The sequence below is a fragment of the Oreochromis aureus genome, linkage group 10, assembly GCF_013358895.1.
Source record: "Oreochromis aureus strain Israel breed Guangdong linkage group 10, ZZ_aureus, whole genome shotgun sequence".
Taxonomy (NCBI): domain Eukaryota; kingdom Metazoa; phylum Chordata; class Actinopteri; order Cichliformes; family Cichlidae; genus Oreochromis; species Oreochromis aureus.
The window spans coordinates 13,019,163-13,037,804 of NC_052951.1; the positions used below are offsets into that span (position 1 = coordinate 13,019,163).

Sequence of the window (18,642 nt, forward strand, 5' to 3'; positions counted from 1 at the left end):
TGTGACAGTCAACACAAAAAATGTTCAGACATTTTTCATAGTGCATGTTTGCTTTTTGTGACTTTCATCAGCTAAATACAAAATCAGGTTCTGTGTTTCTAAATAATCAGTTACCATGTCATTGAAGGGCAAAATGTCTTTGTGTTTACTGTATACTGTTCTCACATGGCAAAGACTCATATGCACCATATGTCAGTCTACGTCCCTACCCTTACCTATGGCCTATGGTGAACCTTATCCACTCCAGGGGCCCTGCCACCAGGAAGTTATTTAACTGCCTCAGTTACCTTGCTCCATAGATGGACGAGTCGTCCCGCTCATCCCCAGACTTTGCTTCCTCTACTGAAGAAGTGTCAGTGGGATTAAGGAGCTCCTCAAGTATTCCTTCCACCACCAAATAATATTCTCAGTTGAAGTCAAGCGCTCCACCAGCACTATACACGGTGCAGCTAGAGCACTGCTTTTCCCTTCGGAGTCGCCTGACGGTTCGCCAGAATCTCTTCGAGGCAGTCCGAAAGTCTTTTTCCATGGCCTCCCTGAACTCCTCCCAAACCCGAGTTTTTGCTTCAGCCACTGCCCAAGTCGCATTCTGCAGACACAGTCAGCTGCCTCCGAAGTCCCACAGGCTAACCAAGCCAGATAGACTCCTTCTTAGGCCTGATGGTTCCCTTCACCTCCAGTGTCCACCATCTGGTTCAGGGGTTACCACCACGACAAGCACCAACCACCTTGCGGCCAGAGCTCAGTGCACGACTTTCACCAATGGAGGTGCTGAACATGATCCATTCAGACTCAATGTCCCCAGTCTCTCTCGGAAAGTTGTCAGAGCTCTGCTGGGACCTCTGCCAGGTGTTGGCAGTGCACCCACACTATATGTTTTGGCACCCCGGGTCTGTCTGGCATCCTCCCCCGCCACCTGATCCAACTCATAACCAAGTGGTGATCAGTTGCCAACTCACACCTCCCTTCACCTGAGTGTCCAGAACATATGACCGCAGATCTGATGATACAATTACAAAATTGAGCATTGACCTGCAGCTTCGGGTGTCCTGGTGCCATGTGCACTTATGGACAACTTTATGTTCGAACATGGTGTTTGTTATGGACAAACTGCGGTTTGCACAGAAGTCCAGTAACAGAACAGGGCTTCAGATCTGGCAGGCTGTTACATCCAATTATGCCCCGCCAGGTCTCACTGTCATTGCCCACATGACCCTTGTCTCCCACTAAGAGGACGGAGTGCACAGGTGGAGCATTCTCTAGCACACCACCCATGTACACCAAGAAAGCTGGGTACTCTAAACTGTCATTCGGCACAAAAGCGCAGATGACAGTCAGGACCTGTTCCCTGATCTGAAGGTGCAGTGAACAAACACTCTCATCCACCAGGAAAAAGCTCCAATATACAGGCAGCAAGCCAAGTGGATACTAGTAATGACTATGTGTTGTTTCTATATATACTTCATTACTAAAGACATTTTGTATTGTGTCGAATCTCATCTGAATCTCACAGTTCATCAGAACAGTTTTTAGCTCTTTTGTCATTCAGAGCTACAGATCTCTCATTTCCCTTAATGCTACTTTATCTCAATGGTTTTGGTGCAGTTCTCACATCAGGAAAGTCATTCTTACACCTCTTAATGCAGTTCTCAAATCAGTAACAAATTTACCCTAACCACATTACTCCTTTCTCATTGTTTTTGCACACACTGCTATGCCTACACATACTTCACTGCTAAAGATATTTTTACTGTGTTGATGCACTTCTCACTTGAATCTCACAACTCATCAAAACAGTTTGTACTGTTTTCTGGCTCTGACATTTTCCTTAATACTGTTCAGCATTGCAGTGGTGTTTTTACTGTAATCAGATCACTTAAAACATTTTTCAAATTGTAACAATAATTAACCCTTCAGAACTGCTTTAATTCTTCGTGATGTGGGTTTAACAAGGTGCTGGAAACATTTCTCCGAGATTTTGCTTCATATTGAAATAATAGCATCCACACAGTTGCTGTGGATTTGTCATTTGCTCCAGATTTCCCGTAAAATGTCCTTTACTGGATTGAAATCCAGACTGTGAAGACCAGCCCATCTGGTACCAACAACCACTTTCAATGTCCTTTCTTCCCCTAGTCTAATGCTCGGTCTGAACTTCAATAGGCTGTCTTGGTGATGTCTCTCCACCATTTGACCTTAGAACTAAAGAAGCTTCTTGGTTGAGAAGCAAAACATCTTCAAGCAACTTAAAGTCCAGACACTTTTCTTTTCAAGCTCCTTAGACTACAATGTCTGAGAACCTTCACAGACATCTACATATTTAAATGCTTTGAGTTGCTGACACGTGATTGGATAATTAGATGTTTGGATTAACAAGCACTTGTACATGCATACATAAAAAGTGGCTGCTGCTGAAGGTATGTAGCATGACTTTACTGGAGTGTGTACAGTAGTTGGTTCTATGTTCTCAGATTTTCTTTGTCTCTTTTCTGATTCATCAGAAGAGAGACTGTATCAATTTGCTTTTCTCAATTTCAGCCATTTAAAGTTTCAAATAAATTCTTCACTTTTTTTTATTTTGGGGTCTGAACTCTGAACACTTTTCACTCTACATTAGGCTTTAATTTTGGCCGTACTCTTTCTGAGGTTTCAATAAGCAAAAAATCTTTTGGTGTTTTGTAACAGCAGGTGAGTTTTTGTTATACACACACACAAACACACACACATATATATATTCAGTAAGTATAATATATATATAAAATCAATTTTCAGTACTGATTAAAGATATAATATGATGAGATAAGTCCCACACTTGGGAAAGTTTTACTATTATAATATCAAAATGAATAGAAAAGAAATAAATCTATGAAACATAACCTATAGCCTACAACAATATTACTAAACAGCAACAGAAGAAAAATGTACATTATACAAAAGAGAGGAAGAGAGAACGCATTTGTTTTGTCAACAGGTGGCAGAATATTATCATCCAAATGATGTATGTGCGAAAAAAATATGTACCGAAGAAGAAGATTTCACTTCCGCGTCAATACAGATGTCGGAAGTCAACGTTAGTATTTGTTTGTAGTAATGTAGTGCAAACAATAAAAGTATACACAAATCTCTCAAAAACTTATCAAATTTTCAGAAATTCTGTAAATAATGCAAAGATTGAAACTTACACACAATAGCTATTTTTATCTATTGAGCGCTCCTTTTAGCGTTAAAAACGGGTTCGAGAAATAGACGTCATGGGCCAATAACTTTTTATTTTGAAAACCCCAATCGGAAGTCCCATCTTGTTGTAAGTGGTGTGACTTAACGGTTAAACTAATGTCAGACGTGGAGTTTAGACAGCCAGGCAATGCAGAGCTAATAAAATTACAAGTCGTAATGACAGATGGTATGGATTACCAGTGTGACTCGAGGACTTACAGACTTGTGGATTTTTTTTGACCGTGGAATTACAGAGACGCGTTTTGTTCTGAAATGATGGCTTGATATGTTTCTCGTACCTCGGTGATCACAGTCAGAGCCAGTCCGTCGACCGCCCGCAGGGAAGCGGCGTCACAATAGCTACAAACGCGATTTTGATCTGACAGAAACCAATTCGCCAAAAGCCCGAAATAATGTCACCCATACCCGTCTTTCCCCTGGTCATCAACTGTTTCCTGTCTGTGCTCGGCTGCTTGGCCACACTGAAACTCATTCCGGCTTTCAAAGATCATTTCATATCAGCCAGATTGTACGGAGTGGATCTAAACAAAACATCCAAAAAGCAAGTGTAAGTCGTCTCCCTGTCTGTCCTTTTAGCTATACGGTTTTCAGCTTAATGACATATTCAGTAAAATATGATAATCAATTGTTTTCCTTTTCACTCCCTTTCTTTACAGTCCAGAGTCTCAAGGAGTCATCAGTGGGACTGTCTTCCTCATCATCCTTTTCTGCTTCATCCCAGTGCCTTTCCTCAGCTGCTTCGTTGGAGATCAGTGCATGGGCTTCCCACATGATGAGGTGAGTACACTGATGTGCAATGACCCCGTGTTTCTCTCCAGTCTGAACCTCACGTCTGACCTTTGTGTGTGTTGCTTTTGCCAGTTTGTACAGCTCATCGGTGCACTTCTGGCCATCTGTTGCATGATCTTCCTTGGCTTTGCCGATGATGTGCTGAATCTCCGGTGGAGACACAAGCTCTTGCTTCCCACCATGGCTTCCTTGCCGCTGCTCATGGTCTATTTTACCAACTTTGGCAACACTGTCATAGTGGTGCCCAAGCCCTTCAGAGCACTGCTCGGACTACACTTGGATTTGGGTGAGTTGTGTGGTTGTTTGCAAATCCATCCACTGTTCTTTGTCTGGATTCACTGCTTTGAAGTCTTCCTTTAAATGGTGTTTCGTCGTTTCTTTTGCAGGCATCCTGTACTATGTCTACATGGGAATGCTTGCTGTATTCTGCACAAACGCCATCAACATCCTAGCAGGCATCAACGGGATCGAATCAGGCCAAGCACTGTTTATCTCAGGCTCCATCATCTTATTTAACCTGCTGGAGCTCAGCGGTATGTGTTTTCGTTTCCCGTCACACGTGTGCAGAAGCTGGACATATTTTGTGTAACATGTGGTTCTTTGTGCTTTCTTGTTATTATTATTAGGAGATTACCGCGATGACCACGTTTTCTCCCTCTACTTCATGATACCGTTCTTCTTCACCACATTAGCGCTTTTGTACCACAACTGGTAAGATAAGTCTACCGAACTCGGGAAAGTTAACATATATTTTCTGCAATCAAAAACAAAGAGCTATATGTGCAAGTCCCCCTCTAGCGTGGTGATTGTAATCTGTTTTGTCACAGGTACCCTTCATCTGTGTTTGTGGGAGATACTTTCTGCTACTTTGCTGGGATGACCTTTGCTGTAGTCGGCATCCTGGGACACTTCAGCAAAACAATGCTGCTGTTCTTCATTCCTCAAGTGGTTAACTTTGTCTACTCCGTACCACAGCTGTTTCACGTAATCCCCTGTCCCAGGCACCGGCTCCCGAGGTGACTGTCTGATTATGAACATCATTTATATACGATTATACCCTGTTGTCGTGTGTATTGCTCAACTTTTTCTTTCTTCCAATGCTCCTTCTAACTAAAGGTTGAATCCAGAAACTGGCAAGCTGGGGATGAGCTACTCTAAATTCAAAACAAAGGATCTCTCTAAGTTAGGCCACCTCATTTTGACGGTAAAGCTTTTCTTTTGCGTATTCTCTGTTTGAGTATACCCATGTTTTAATAGAAATTCTCCTAAACTAAGCTGTAAATCATGTCAGCTGCTGGTCTTGTCCCATCAGCTGTTCACAACTCAAAGAGGAAAGCACCAAATCCAGACTTTTGATAAGATGAAATGAGGAAATCTTTATGAATATAATTTGCTAATTGCTTTGGGCAATGAAGCTGATTGTTTCTGCTCCAATTGCCTCGCGCTGTCAGTGTCCGTTATTAAAACCCAGACACATTATTTGGTTGTGATGCCGAACACATTTTCTCATACACTGTATGACGGAGTCCCGTAAAATACTCACTGCACTGGCTGCTTCCATAAAAAAAATAACAGGGTAAATAGCAGCCAGGTGCTGCTGATCAAATGCGCTTGATTAATTGTTCATCATCAAGTGTGAGCGCCTCTATAAAAGCAGACGTGTTGGCAGTTTGCTTGTGTGAAGCATTCAGGTGCTTGTTAACAAAACGCCCAATGAGAGAGAGATATAAGCATTAATTGCAGAGAAGCAATTGTTGCTGCCCATCAGTCTAAGATGGGTTATAAAGTCATTTCCAAACAATTGAAGTCCATCATTCTACAGTTACAGTCTTCCTACGAGTTCCAACAGATTCAATCCGTGATCACATAATACAGTTTTCAGAGAAATTAAAAAAGCAAACAGCAATATGGCCAAATATGGCTGTGCATGATGCCCCTCCAAGTGTCATGCACGGTAATGGTGAAGTTGAGATTTGTGCTCCCTTTGCAGCCACAGGTTATGGATAACTTGCAGTCATTCGGTCAGCCGTGAACGCCTTTGTATACCAAAGTATTCTAGAGCCAAATGTGAGGCCACATTTAGCTGTCTGTTCTGTTGAATGGCCCAAGTGATCCCAAGCACAGCAGCAAATCTACACTAGAAAAAAAAAAGATAAAGCAACAAGCAATAAGAGTGGGCCAGAATTCTTCTACAATGATGTGACAGACTGATAAAGCCATACAGAAAACAATTAAAGGTGGTTCTGCGATCTAATGAATCACAGGGAGCAGTTTTTCGCAGCACTGCATACAGGTTGTACTGCACATCGCAGCACACAATAATTGTGCCCATGGGTGAGGTTACATGCAACATAAAAAAAATGACAATGAACCGTATGTATCAACCTGAAAATCAAATTAATTAATTCAATACATTAATTTGATTAATTTAAAATATTGGAGAAATTGATAATAACTCACAAGTTTGGATGTCATGTATGAATGCACACACACATGTATGAATGCAACACAGCCCTAGCATGCGCCGGGCTGTGTTTACTGGCTGATAACAATAATACCTTTAATCCTCAACAGGTGGCAGAGTTATTAAAGCTGCTCGAGGTGCGCAGAGGCCATGAGGGGGATGGTGATTTTATTGAGTGCAACAACATGACTTTAATAAACCTGGTACTGAAAGTACTCGGACCCGTCCACGAGAGAACTCTCACAGTCATCATGCTCATCATACAGGTATAACAGAGCACCTGCAGTATCCACATATGCCTGAATATTGTCAGCCATATAATGTTTGACTCGCCTCTCATTTCTACGTCTCACTCAGGTGATGGGCAGCGCAGTGGCTTTTGGGATCCGTTATCATCTCGTCCGTCTCTTCTATGATGTCTAGATTACCGGGACTGAGGACAGAGTGCTGACTGAGCAAAATATGATACTGCTGTGGAACTATTTTACAGGCTCACTGTTCATTTGCCTTTTAATAGATTCCACTACCTCACTGACATTTTTCATATTCAGACTCTTTCTACAGTAAAGACCCAGAGCAAGGCTTAAAGATTTATTTAACTTCACCACAGCATTTTCATATATATGTACAAGCAGAACGGCTAATGGTTTGATGCCAACAGTAGCACTCTCCTGGGATTCAGTCATTACAGTCAGGGAAATGTAACCGGGTCTTAATCTCCCCACGTGTTCACCCTGAAAGTATATTTTTATACTTGGTTTTTAAAAAGAAAGTCTGTCAAGTGTGGTCAACTTTTGATCTTCAGTGTAGCAGACATCACTGACTTGCAAACGTAGAAACCCTCTAAAAACTGCTCAAATATTCACATATTCACACACTGCTTGAATCTGCTGCTGAGGGAAAATGTGCCTACTTACGCTGTATGCAGTATGGGTGGGAATATTAAACTCATTTAGTGCTTCTTGATTGTTTCTTTTCCCTCTGAACAAAAGTCACAACAACAACATGATTGTTGTGAAGAACAGCAGTGAAATATCAAAGGAGTGTAGTCATCAATAAAGTGTGAGGAGATGATTAAATAGAGGTCATGAAGTGGCATGACTACGTCCTGATTGCGGAAAAAGCACATCCCGATTAAAGAGAACTGATCGTCTTTGCTTTTCTTTCATCAAATACATAACTGTGTTGTTTAGGACTGAGCATCATCCCCACGGTTTCAGAAAGAACATCAATGTGAAGTCAACTGGCACTGGACTTTTTTTTATTTAGGAATGTAACTACAAGTGCAAAACTGTTTACTGAGATTGAAGGCACAGATTATCAAATAAAAACTGGAAAAATTATGATTTAAGATTGTGTTGTATTAATACTTGGGAGAAAGTGTGCTAAATTATAGTGCTTAAAGTGCTTCAGAAAAGCCCCCGCCCCCAATATTTGGGACAAAGTCGCAGTCTTTGTGGTTTTACCGCTCTCATGCTGGATTTTAACACAAGCAATCAATATACAACTGAAGTGCAGACATTTTACCAAAAATTTTGCATTACCTGTTTACCCATTGTATACAAATAGCTGAAAGGGAGGACATGCAGAGGGTTGGTGAAACAGAAGAGAGTGATAGGGTTAGAGTGAGGCAGGTGATCCGCTGTGGCGACCCCTAACGGGAACAGGTTGTGGGTTGTTTGACATGGAGGACCAGAAGAGTCACTCACCTCAAATAGAACATTTTGTGCTTTATTAATGAATTGTGCAATGAAATGTGCGCTAGTAAAATTGTTTACCAAATACTTTTTCATAATCTTTAGTTAGACATCACTAAACTTATGATTAAAGCACAAAATACTTTAATGTTGATGTGTGTAACTCTTCTGGTCTTCCATAATTATAAGCGTGTAGTAAGGTGGTATTTTTGCCTTTAAAATGTATACAGTGCCCAGTAGCATAAAATCAAAATGATTGGAGCATAAATGCCCCAAATTTATACTTAAGTAAAATATTTGAATAAATGTCAATAAAAATGAAGATTTATTGTAAATATTTTCCAAAAACCGTTTGAAGTGTTAACTGTAAATACAATAGGGACTTTGCGGAGGAACTATTTAACTAAACTTTGTTTCAAGGGGAACGTCGGTGTTGTTGCACAGCCCGCGTTTGTGGACGGACTCTGAAAAATAACACGTCCAATGTATGCGAGCTCTCTTTTAACGCTGTCGTGAAGCTTATAACAATTGATTCTTTTTTTATTCGTTTCGCTTATTAAACAGTTCTCTGCTGGTGTGTCCGCAGCACTGTGGAGACTGTTTAATGTAAGCTAGCAGCTTAGTTGGTGGGCGGTCAAACAGCGTTTGCGACTTCGGTCCTGGAGTGAAACGTCTGACATTTAGTCCAGTTGTGACTCGGAGAGATGCCTCCTAACAAGCGCATGCAGAAGAAAGCACTCAAGCTGGAGTGTGAGTGGGGTTCATGCCAGGAATCATTTAATCGGATGGAAAACTTTTGCAAGCATGTGGAGGGTCATCTAAGTGCTTTGGAAGAGGAGGAGGAGGAAGAAGAAACAGAGGGTGAGGTGAAACGCAGCTTCGTGTACGTGTGGCACGTCCATAGCTGAGGTGTTTGTTTTGGAGATGTAGCGTGAGGAGCTGGACACCAACGTGTTTTAATGATTTGGTTCAATGGGCCTGAACCAAGGCAGCCTCACTTACTGCATGTCTAGACCACTATTAGAAGTGACGAGAGCTTTTACCCATCTGCTGCTTATTTATAACAAAGATTTGGCCACTAGATATTGAATTGGATTAATTTACTTAACTTCGCTGACATCCAAAGTCCTGTCTTGCTTTTGAATGATAATAAACAAGGCATTCAAATCAATAAGTCATATTGATCCTTTGCCCAAAATGATGATTCCTCCTAATCGTGTCTCTCTTGCTTTTTGTGCAAAGGAGAGAGAAGCTGTCTGTGGAGAGACTGTGGTTTCTGCTCCGTGGAGGGATCTGAAGAGTTGCGGCGACACGTGTTTTTTCACTGTTATCACACTAAACTAAAGCAGCTGGGTCAGCAGGTTCTCAGTGCCCATCCAGAAATCGGCAACTGCTCCATCGCCTACCACAATCGCAACATCATCCCTGAAATCCCAGATAATTTTGTCTGCCTTTGGGAGGAATGTGAAGTAAGTTTGCTGTGTCTGCTGCTGCTGGTGAAAGACGAGAGTTTTTACACTCTATGAAAAGCCGCCTGTTCAGTCTATTTTTGGAGGAATGACACCAGCTTTCCATTCTGTAGTTACAATACCAGTTCTAAAGAAGTGGGAAGGCTGTGTGAATTGTAAATAAAAACAGAATGCAATGATTTGCAAATCTCATAAACCCATATTTTATTCACCACAGAACATAGAAAAAATACCAAATATTTAAACTGAGAAAATGTAATACTGAATTTGATGGCAGGAACGCATCTCAAAAGGTTGGTATAAAGCCATGTTTACCACCGTGCAGTTTTTCCCCTTCTTCAACTAACGTCCAGTAAACGTGTGGAAACTGAAACCAGCTGCTGTCTTGTCTGATGAATGATTCTAAGTGCTCTGGTTCTCTTTGTCTTATGTTTTTGGCTCATGATGCCTTGGATGTTTTCAGTTTATGAAAGGTCTGGACTACAGGCAGGCCAGTTCAGCACCCGGACTCTTCTACTACACAACTATGCTGTTGAATAGCTGCAGTATGTGCTTTAGCATTGTTTTACTGAAATATGCAAGGCCTTCCCTGCATGGGAGATTATTTAGCTTTAAAACTTGTATCTACCTTTGAGCATTGATGGAGCTTTCCCAAATCTTATGCTGCCAGTTCTATAGACACTAATGCTGCTTCATAACGTGAGAGGTCTAGGGTTTTGAACTGAAGCCTGAAAACAAGCTGGCTAGTCTCTCCACTGTTCACTCCAGAGAACATGACATCAATGTTTCCCAAAAAGAATTGCAAATTTTAATTCGTCTGACATCAGAAAAGGTCTCCTCTCTGCTTCAGTCAATTATAAATGAGGTTTGGCCCAGAGGAGACGGCAGTGTTTTGGATTATGTTCATAAATGGCTTTTTCTTTGCATGACAAAGCTTTAACCTGCTTTTGTGGATGCCACTTCAGACCGTGATCTCTGTTAGTGTTCCTGAACCCGGTATTTCTGAGTTTTTAAATGATCTGTGTAGTAGAATTAAACTAATAATACATGTGGTTCTGTTTCTCTCTTAATGCACATCTGTTAAAGCAACCACCATATGAAAACCCTGAGTGGTTTTATCGCCATGTGGAAATGCACAGCCTGTGCATAGAGATACCTACAGGAGACTGTGAAATCCCGATACGCTGTGGATGGAAAGGTACGCTTACAGTGTTTGTTTTTTTTAAACTGTAAATGTTAGTTAAGTGAAGATTGTACAGCTGTACATTTTCAGTGTTGAGCTGAGGATTTCAGATTTTTGAATCCAGGCTTTGTGCCTGTCATTTTCAGACTGTGAAGCTACTGCTAAAGGCCGTCCTAAGCTGCGAGAGCACCTGCGCAGCCACACTCAGGAAAAGGTGGTGGCATGTCCCGGCTGTGGGGGGATGTATGCCAACAATACAAAGCTGTTTGACCACATCATACGACAGAGCGCCATGGAAGGTAGATTCTGTCAAATTTATGAAATGAAGCTTAGTAATGTTAAAAAAACCCCTGTAATAATCTAATATGTTTTGTCATGTAGGTCAGAGGTTCCAGTGCTCACACTGCTCCAAACGTTTTGCAACAGAAAGACTTCTGAGAGACCACATGAGGACCCACGGTCAGTTATGGCTTCATTGTGCTTCTTTTTTTTTTTTTTTTAAATTCAATTGAGCTGTGACTCAGTTGTGTTGTTGCTTATCCAGTGCCCACCTGAAACATTTTTTAGATCATCCAGTTGAAGGACGGCTTGAGCTGATGCCATGATGAGGTGTCCATCTATACACAATTCACAAAAATTGATACTCCTGGAGTATGAAGCAAATCTGTTCCATACTTTAGGAGGTGAAACTTTCACACTTTATTCATCTACCAGGTCTTCACTCAGATTGTGTTTAAGGTCACAACTGTCGTTCTCAGCTCATTTAAATTCTCTTTAGTTTAACCAGTGCTGCCAACCAATGACAAGAAAACCTAAGACTTTATTTCTGCATGTCACACATTACAATAACCCGGGAATTGTGATGGACTGTGAGCCAGATGAGTTAATCACCATCTTTCTGGATCTTTTCTGCTTCATAGTGAGAGCATCCAGTTTTAAAATGAAGCATTTCACAAGTATTTCTTGGTTTGACGCAACCCAAAATAAAAATAGTCCTTCACAGTGTCTATTTTTGATCTGCTGAGCATGTGATGCACTTTGTTGTGAGTGAGTGAAGAAGTCCTGTTCCCAACAAACAACTCTGTAGTCTTAATATAGACAAATTTAATTTCCCCACTGCTTTATTGGGACAGTGAGCCACTACAAATGCCCATTATGTGACATGACGTGCCCGTCGCCCTCTTCACTGCGCAACCATATCAAGTTCCGGCACAGCAATGAGAAGCCATACAGCTGTGACTACTGCGAGTACAGGTACCCGAACCCCTGAAACTTCACCAATTTAAGTCAGGATTAAGTTATTAAACAGACAATGACATTTGCTTCCCCCCCCCCACCTTTTTTTTTTCTAACTCACAGCTGTAAGAATCTGGTCGACTTGCGCAAGCATCTGGACACCCACAGCAGCGAGTCAGCCTTCCACTGTGACGTCCCTGGCTGTGGCTTTACATCTCGAGCCGCTTGCACCATGAAGATTCACCACAAAAGAGAGCACGAGGTGATCTTTGAAGTGTTTGTTTAAACTTGCGTTCAAGTAGGGATTTTTGATGTCTTCATTGATGATTGTGTTTTCTTTCCATAACCAGGGGAGTTTTGTAGCTCGCTACAAGTGCCATGTGTGCGGCCAGTGTTTCACCAGGGGCAACAACCTGACTGTCCATCTGCACAAAAAGCACCAATTTAAGTGGCCGTCCGGACACCCCAGGTTCAGGTGAGTGTTGCAGTGAAGCAGCTGCAGTAATAGCTATTGCAACGCTTGAAGTCTTTATTCGCTCTTGACAGGTACAAGGAACACGAGGATGGTTTCTTGCGTTTGCAGCTGATTCGCTACGAGAGCGTGGAGCTGACTGAGCAGTTGATGCGAGAAAGACAAAGCAGGCAAGCGGAGGAGGACGGCGACAGTGAGCCGACGGAAGGTCAGGAGCTGCAGGAAGGAGCAGCTCCTGCAGAGGTGCAGGTGGAATTGAAAGGGGTGCTGCTGGAAGAGCAGAGGATCGACGAGCCAGGCTCGACTGTCGGCGCTGAGGAAGGCGGACAGGAAGAGGGCATGCTGTATGTCCTCACTGGAGGATTGTCACAGGCAGGAGAGGAGTCGGTAATGCTGCAGCTCCAGGATGCTGCTCAGCAACAGGAGATGGAGGTGCTTTGACTTGATGCACATTCTGAGCGAGCACAAAGTACACAGTCACACTCTTCTTGGAATTCATGAACTTCTACAAAGACCTGGCTTGGATTTGAACAGAAAGCGAACTGCTTTACTTAAATTAAAACATCTGAATTAAGGAACACGTACTGTTATGATTCATGTTGAATATAAGCCTATATTAGGCAAGTAAACTGGGGTTTTTTATGTTTATTTGCTAATGTGTAGCATCTTAATTTTAAACTGTTTTCAGTTAGAAGATGTTCGTGTCTCGTGCTGTAAAATCTGTCGAGACAGTTGAAGGCTAATGTTGCACTGCCTGCTGGGTTCTCAGTCAATCAAATTCAGAGATACATCAGCTGAAACCTTTAAAGGTTAAGAACATGAGTCACGGGACGTCGTGTTGTCATTAATATTCACCAGAATCTGTGGATTAAAGCAAAGAGGGCTCACCTTATCATCTCGCAGAGTGTGTACCTTTCCCAGTTAAACTTGAATAAACAAGTGAAACCTTTTTGTCTATTTTTTATGTTTTGTAATATTTTTTTAAGAGTGAACTTTATTTATTACATACATTCATCATCTGTTTTGGCTCCCCCTGCTAACTCTAACTGCACTCCTGCAGCTCTGTTACTGATATACACGGCTGTATAATTGACATCTCAATCATCTAAAATGTCTTGACTGAACTTAGCATAGCTGTAAATCTAAACGTTGTCTCTGTAGTATTGTTAACATCCACATTCACCACCCACATCATTAGTTACACCTTGTTAGTACCAGGTTGGACCCCCTTCTGCCTGCACAGCTGCCGTAATTCTTTGTGGCTTAGATTCCACAAGGTGCTTGTAACATCTGAGATTTTGACATGATAGCATCACACAGTCATTGCACATATTGTTCACTGGATATTTTCTCTTTCAAACCATTTTCTGTAAACGCTAGAGAGGGTTAAACTCATACCAGCCCGTCTGGCACCAACAACCATGCTATGTTCAAAGTCACTTAAATCATCTTTCTTTCCTTTGTTTGAACTTCAGCAGGTTGTTTTCAAGCAACAAGGCCAACATTAGGTTTGTTTTCTGCTTTTTTCATACAAGAGAGACAACAAAAACCCAGAAAACAATTACAATTTTTCATGCTGACCGAAACAAAGTTCTACATTTCTCTCAATATATTCTATATAATTATATATATTTAATATATTTTAGTTAGTTCACCTAATGTGAATGTTGTGCATTGGATAAAGTGTCTGTGTTTAAGGTAGAAGTACCTCTGTTATCCATCGCCCTTCTCATAAATTTGGAGACGGTAGTTTTTTCATCCCTCTTCTGCTTCAAACTTAATAAAAACCTTTGATCAGGTGTCAAAATCGTGACACAGCTTTGCCCAAGTGGAGTCCCAGGATGATAAACAGCGCACAGCATTAGCTGTTTGTACAAGATTAGCCAGCACACACAGCTTAGTTCAAGCATTACTTAAACTCTCTCTTGCTGCTTCCTCTTCCTGCAGTCAGTGAACTCAGTTCTCCTGGGACTGATTCTAATGGCTTCATGTCTAGTGATGGCGTAGTATAATGCTGCTAGTTGGTTCCTGGGTGCACCTAAAACATTTTTTTTTAGAAAAACTACTTCATCAGGAGATGGGAACTTTGAGATTTTACATACTGCTGCTCCCATTGTTGTTTGGGTCCATCCACAGAGGGATATCTCAGTTTCCTGAGTGGAATAGAGAGCTGGAAGGTAGTGGTAAGATCTCCTTTTCTGATACTGTAATGCTGTAATTGGTTATGGGGACACAAAACAAAGATTCTTCAATAACTTTCTGGTTCCTAAGTCATGGCAAATATGAATGTTTGTCCAATCCTTGTGTATTAAGAAGCCAATGATTTAGTATTTTTCTTCTTCAGGTGAGATAATATTGATTTCCCAGCCGAATTTCATAGATGACACATACTGGTCTGGGTCAGCCCCGCTTTGTTTAGGAGGTTGTAAGGCGCGGCACCGGGAGCTGAGGAGAGATCGCTGTGGAGACTCTAGCTGCTGCTGGCTCGGCTACAAATCCTTGTGCAGAGGTAAGACTCAGAATCAGAGCGAAGAAACAAAAGGTCACTGTTGTTTAAAATACCTTCGTCTTGTGCTTTGTATTTCCTGCATTTCCTTTTCTCTGTGTGTCAGTGAACTGTGGAAGGCCAGATGTGGACTACAATGGAGTAGTGTATGGTAATGACTGGTGGGTGGGATCTGTGGTGAGGTACACCTGCCGCTCAGGATTCAGGCTTATTGGAAACTCTACCAGATCGTGTCAGCCTAATGGCCTCTGGACTCCGAAACCTATCTGCCTACGTGAGTCCACACAAACCGCAACAAAACAACAACAACAACAAAAGGTTTTCTGACCCAGTATCAACATTTACGCTCTTTGACTTGCCTTTTAGGAATGTGTAAGCAGGGGCAGATTGAAATCAGCGAGAGTGAACTGAGTGGGACATGCAACTCCACCTGCGTGGGTAAGAGCTACTTCGGCCCACCCAAACGAGGCTGCACTCAGCTAGACAACTGCAGGAAGAAGGAGACCGGCTGGAAACGGTTCTTTGCACAATGTGTCCCTTGCATTTGTGACTGCGCTTTCTCGTGTGGTGAGTGGCTTCCACCTCCACATTGTCAGGACAAATGCAAAGCAGAATGAGCATGCTGCGGTGCTGTCTGTGTACAAATACATTTGAATATTGCTCTACACATGAATTTGCCATCCTTCTTTCAGGAATAATATCTGCTTTGTTTTTTTTGTTTTGTTTTTTTCAAGTGTCTGCAGGCTAAAACACAGAGAACGCATGCTTACAGTGCAACAAGGCTGCAGACAAAGAGGAGACACAGACCGGCTGTAGAGCAAAGAGTCACGCTGCATTTCTGCTGCTTCATCCAATTTTAAGAACAAATCTGGGTGTTTAAGGACAATAATTTAATCTCTCTGGCACACACTCCAACCCTGGCTGCCTGCTTTCTGTATGTAAAGGATTACATGGCAAGAACAAATCCTTCTGGCACGCCAGTGTTAAGTCACTCTTTAGGATGCAAAGCGGCAAGAGGGTCAGAAAACAAAAGGGAGGACAAATTTAGTGAAAGGCGCCTGAGAGGTTTAGATTAAAGTTCAGCAATTATTTGAAATAGAAAGCGACTTTGGCTGATTTTAAACCCCATTTTTGGGCTTTTCAACATCATTTCCTGTCCAGATATATATCACATACTATGTTTAGCTTGGATGTCTGCAAACACGTGCGCATCTTTACTTTCCTCAGATAAGGAAGGGAATCAGAGAAACAAGGAAAGAGGGAAGTGAAGCCAAAGAGATTGGCATCTTGCGTCTCCTCTCAGCCCATCTGTCGTGGAAGGAGCTGAGACCTTAATCTTGTTATAAGATGTTTGTTCAGGGGTCAGAGTTAACAGAGAGAGTGATGTAGAACTTATCTGTTAACAGCATTTATACTTTAGGTGTCATGCTGTGTGTACTTTTATTTTCAAGTTATTTATTGAGTAATGTATATCACAAGCCAATTGTATGAATGTGAAATTAATTAAAAACTACTCATGTCTTTGAAATCAAAGGTTTAACATTTAAAGCGTAACTCAGATCACTTCTGAGCCACGCAGACCTGAAGCAGAGCTTTACAGATGGCACTAATAATATTCTGATTATATTATCAGTCATCTCCCGTGTCCATTAACCCGTCGCTCCTCACAAAACAACTACTGAGCAACACGCTTCCAGGCAGGCCTGTGACACTTGATATAGTTCTAAATTAAAAAATGGTAAGGAGTAGTGTGGAGAAAGCAAGTCGCTAATCAAAGATTTTCAAAAGATATATGACAAAATATTTAATATTTAAATATTTAAATTTTGACCTCTGCTCCCATTTAATGGCTTATACTTAGACTTCAGAACTTTTTTCCTCTGTCTTTTCTTTTTACTCAACTAAAATGGATTTCATTTTGAAAACGAAAAACAGACTCAAAATGTGTTTTTTTCTGTCATTGCCTTTAATAAACGACATTACAGGTTAAACCACTAGATGTCGCTGTTTTGTCACAAAGTGCATCACCAGTGTGAGATTTAGGACTGATTCCCTTCCACATGTGATCCTGAGGAGTTACTGCTCAGCATGCATCACTGTTGAGGACTCCAGGTGGTGTACCTCAAGACGATGTGTTCATCCGCTTTGGGCATGTAGCAGCCGATCCCTGTACGACGTTTAGATGACAAATACTGATATTTACACACATACAGCCTGACACAGCATTATAACAGAAACAGCAGCTAATTGAAATAACAATGGGCGTAGCATCCTTCCTTTAAAAGAAAAAAAAAGTTGCTTTAATAGATAAATCACTGTTAATGTGTAGTACCACTGCCTTCTCCTTCTATAAAAGATAAACATGCACAAATGTTTTCATAGCAGATAATTTTACAATAGCTGTAGGAGGCAGTAATTGAAAAAGACAGCCCAATCTCCTGTCTCATTACGGCTCATTAAGTCGTCCTCAGATATGTTGAAGTGAAGCTCTGGGGATGACACTCACCCACATCCAGTCTGTTGAATTCTCCGGAGCTTTCAGACAGGATCTCCCAGTATGTCTTCTCATCCTTATTTCCAGCCACTCCATTCACACTCTCCAAGAACAGGCCAAAGTTTGGGTCCTCCTTCACTGTGAACCTGGCAACACAAACAGTCAGGGCATCTCTCTACCAGAGTTTCTTTAAGAGCAGAACTGGGTCACCATCAGCTTAAATATGTAGGAGAATCAGCCAGGGCTCCTTTTTAGGAATAAAGGAAGATAGACAGTTATATTAAAGGGGATGTCATGGGTGGACTCACTTAAAGTCGTGCTGTGCATCGTGCAGTCTCCTCAGAGCTCCCAGCAGCACACCTCCCTTTACCACACTGCTGGAGTAGGACTTGAGAGGCTCGTTAGACTGCTCGTTCTCCACAGACAGTTTGATAGAGAGGGATCCTGATCGTGCACGCAAAGCATCTCACATGTGATACAATTTATGATGCATTTCTGCAAAAGATCAAAGCTTCTGTAAAATTTACCTTCATCTGTGTCTGTAAGAGCGCCACATGTCAGCAGGAGGAAAAAGCCCACAGAGAGCAGAGCTGATGTCCTTAGTGCCATGTCGAGCAATCTTCTTTCTCAGATGTGTGTCTAACACCACATCACCTCACTACTTATAGCATGCCTAACCCACATTTGTAAGCAAACTCCAGTCCCAGAAAGTCACGGGGCACTCTCAGATACCTTTGTTGAGGTTAAACATTCACATTCACATCCTGAAACTTAAAACTAACACAGAAGTGCTTTTATGTGACAATCAATGATGGTTAATGTGTGCTTTATGAATACAGAAACACTGTTATCTCGGAGGTTACACTAGATGATTCATGATCTGTCCTGTGGCTGTGGGTTTTTCTTTCAGATGGCAGGGTGGGAGAATTTCTTTTTTCCCTAAAGACAAATATTATGTTACGCAAACAAGTTTTTCTTTCTTTCTTTTCTTTTTTATCTTGACAGTAGAATAATAAATGTAGGTGACACTAAATGTGACCCAAGTCTTATCAGACGAACCTGGTTATGGGGACACAAAACATCAATATAGAACTA

General features: G+C 41.6%; 3 protein-coding genes across 3 annotated transcripts; 2 read left to right on the plus strand and 1 right to left on the minus strand.

Annotated features, from left to right (window-relative positions):
* Positions 1-3,301: 3,301 nt before the first annotated feature.
* On the plus strand, positions 3,302-7,836 carry dpagt1 (dolichyl-phosphate (UDP-N-acetylglucosamine) N-acetylglucosaminephosphotransferase 1 (GlcNAc-1-P transferase)). Its single transcript, XM_031759997.2, has 9 exons — positions 3,302-3,784; positions 3,894-4,014; positions 4,099-4,312; positions 4,413-4,559; positions 4,653-4,737; positions 4,854-5,042; positions 5,143-5,230; positions 6,601-6,756; positions 6,848-7,836. Exons 1-9 carry the CDS (start codon positions 3,630-3,632, stop codon positions 6,911-6,913), a joined length of 1,221 nt encoding a protein of 406 aa, XP_031615857.1. The 5' UTR covers positions 3,302-3,629; the 3' UTR covers positions 6,914-7,836.
* Positions 7,837-8,618: 782 nt separating this feature from the next.
* LOC116336243 (histone H4 transcription factor) lies at positions 8,619-13,506 on the plus strand. Its single transcript, XM_031760077.2, has 9 exons — positions 8,619-9,048; positions 9,430-9,656; positions 10,743-10,854; positions 10,986-11,138; positions 11,221-11,298; positions 11,973-12,093; positions 12,199-12,337; positions 12,426-12,550; positions 12,622-13,506. Exons 1-9 carry the CDS (start codon positions 8,892-8,894, stop codon positions 12,986-12,988), a joined length of 1,479 nt encoding a protein of 492 aa, XP_031615937.1. The 5' UTR covers positions 8,619-8,891; the 3' UTR covers positions 12,989-13,506.
* Positions 13,507-16,998: 3,492 nt separating this feature from the next.
* tcnba (transcobalamin beta a) lies at positions 16,999-18,228 on the minus strand. The gene is made up of 4 exons (XM_039618714.1): positions 18,075-18,228; positions 17,856-17,991; positions 17,560-17,693; positions 16,999-17,220 (listed from the first exon to the last, which is right to left on the minus strand). The coding sequence occupies exons 1-4, from the start codon at positions 18,154-18,156 to the stop codon at positions 17,147-17,149; spliced, it is 426 nt and encodes a 141-aa protein (XP_039474648.1). The 5' UTR covers positions 18,157-18,228; the 3' UTR covers positions 16,999-17,146.
* Positions 18,229-18,642: the final 414 nt, after the last annotated feature.

Bases quoted from the DNA above. Each gene is read 5' to 3' on its own strand.
- dpagt1 (XM_031759997.2), top strand. From the start codon at position 3,630: ATGTCACCCATACCCGTCTTTCCCCTGGTCATCAACTGTTTCCTGTCT. The intron at 4,015-4,098 runs GTGAGTACACTG...TGCTTTTGCCAG, and splicing joins TGGGCTTCCCACATGATGAG to TTTGTACAGCTCATCGGTGC. The intron at 5,231-6,600 runs GTAAAGCTTTTC...AATCCTCAACAG, and splicing joins TAGGCCACCTCATTTTGACG to GTGGCAGAGTTATTAAAGCT.
- LOC116336243 (XM_031760077.2), top strand. From the start codon at position 8,892: ATGCCTCCTAACAAGCGCATGCAGAAGAAAGCACTCAAGCTGGAGTGT. The intron at 11,139-11,220 runs GTAGATTCTGTC...TTTGTCATGTAG, and splicing joins ACGACAGAGCGCCATGGAAG to GTCAGAGGTTCCAGTGCTCA. The intron at 12,338-12,425 runs GTGATCTTTGAA...TTCCATAACCAG, and splicing joins ACCACAAAAGAGAGCACGAG to GGGAGTTTTGTAGCTCGCTA.
- tcnba (XM_039618714.1), bottom strand. From the start codon at position 18,156: ATGGCACTAAGGACATCAGCTCTGCTCTCTGTGGGCTTTTTCCTCCTG. The intron at 17,694-17,855 runs GTGAGTCCACCC...TTGTGTTGCCAG, and splicing joins GATGCACAGCACGACTTTAA to GTTCACAGTGAAGGAGGACC. The intron at 17,221-17,559 runs GTGAGTGTCATC...AACGTCGTACAG, and splicing joins ATTCAACAGACTGGATGTGG to GGATCGGCTGCTACATGCCC.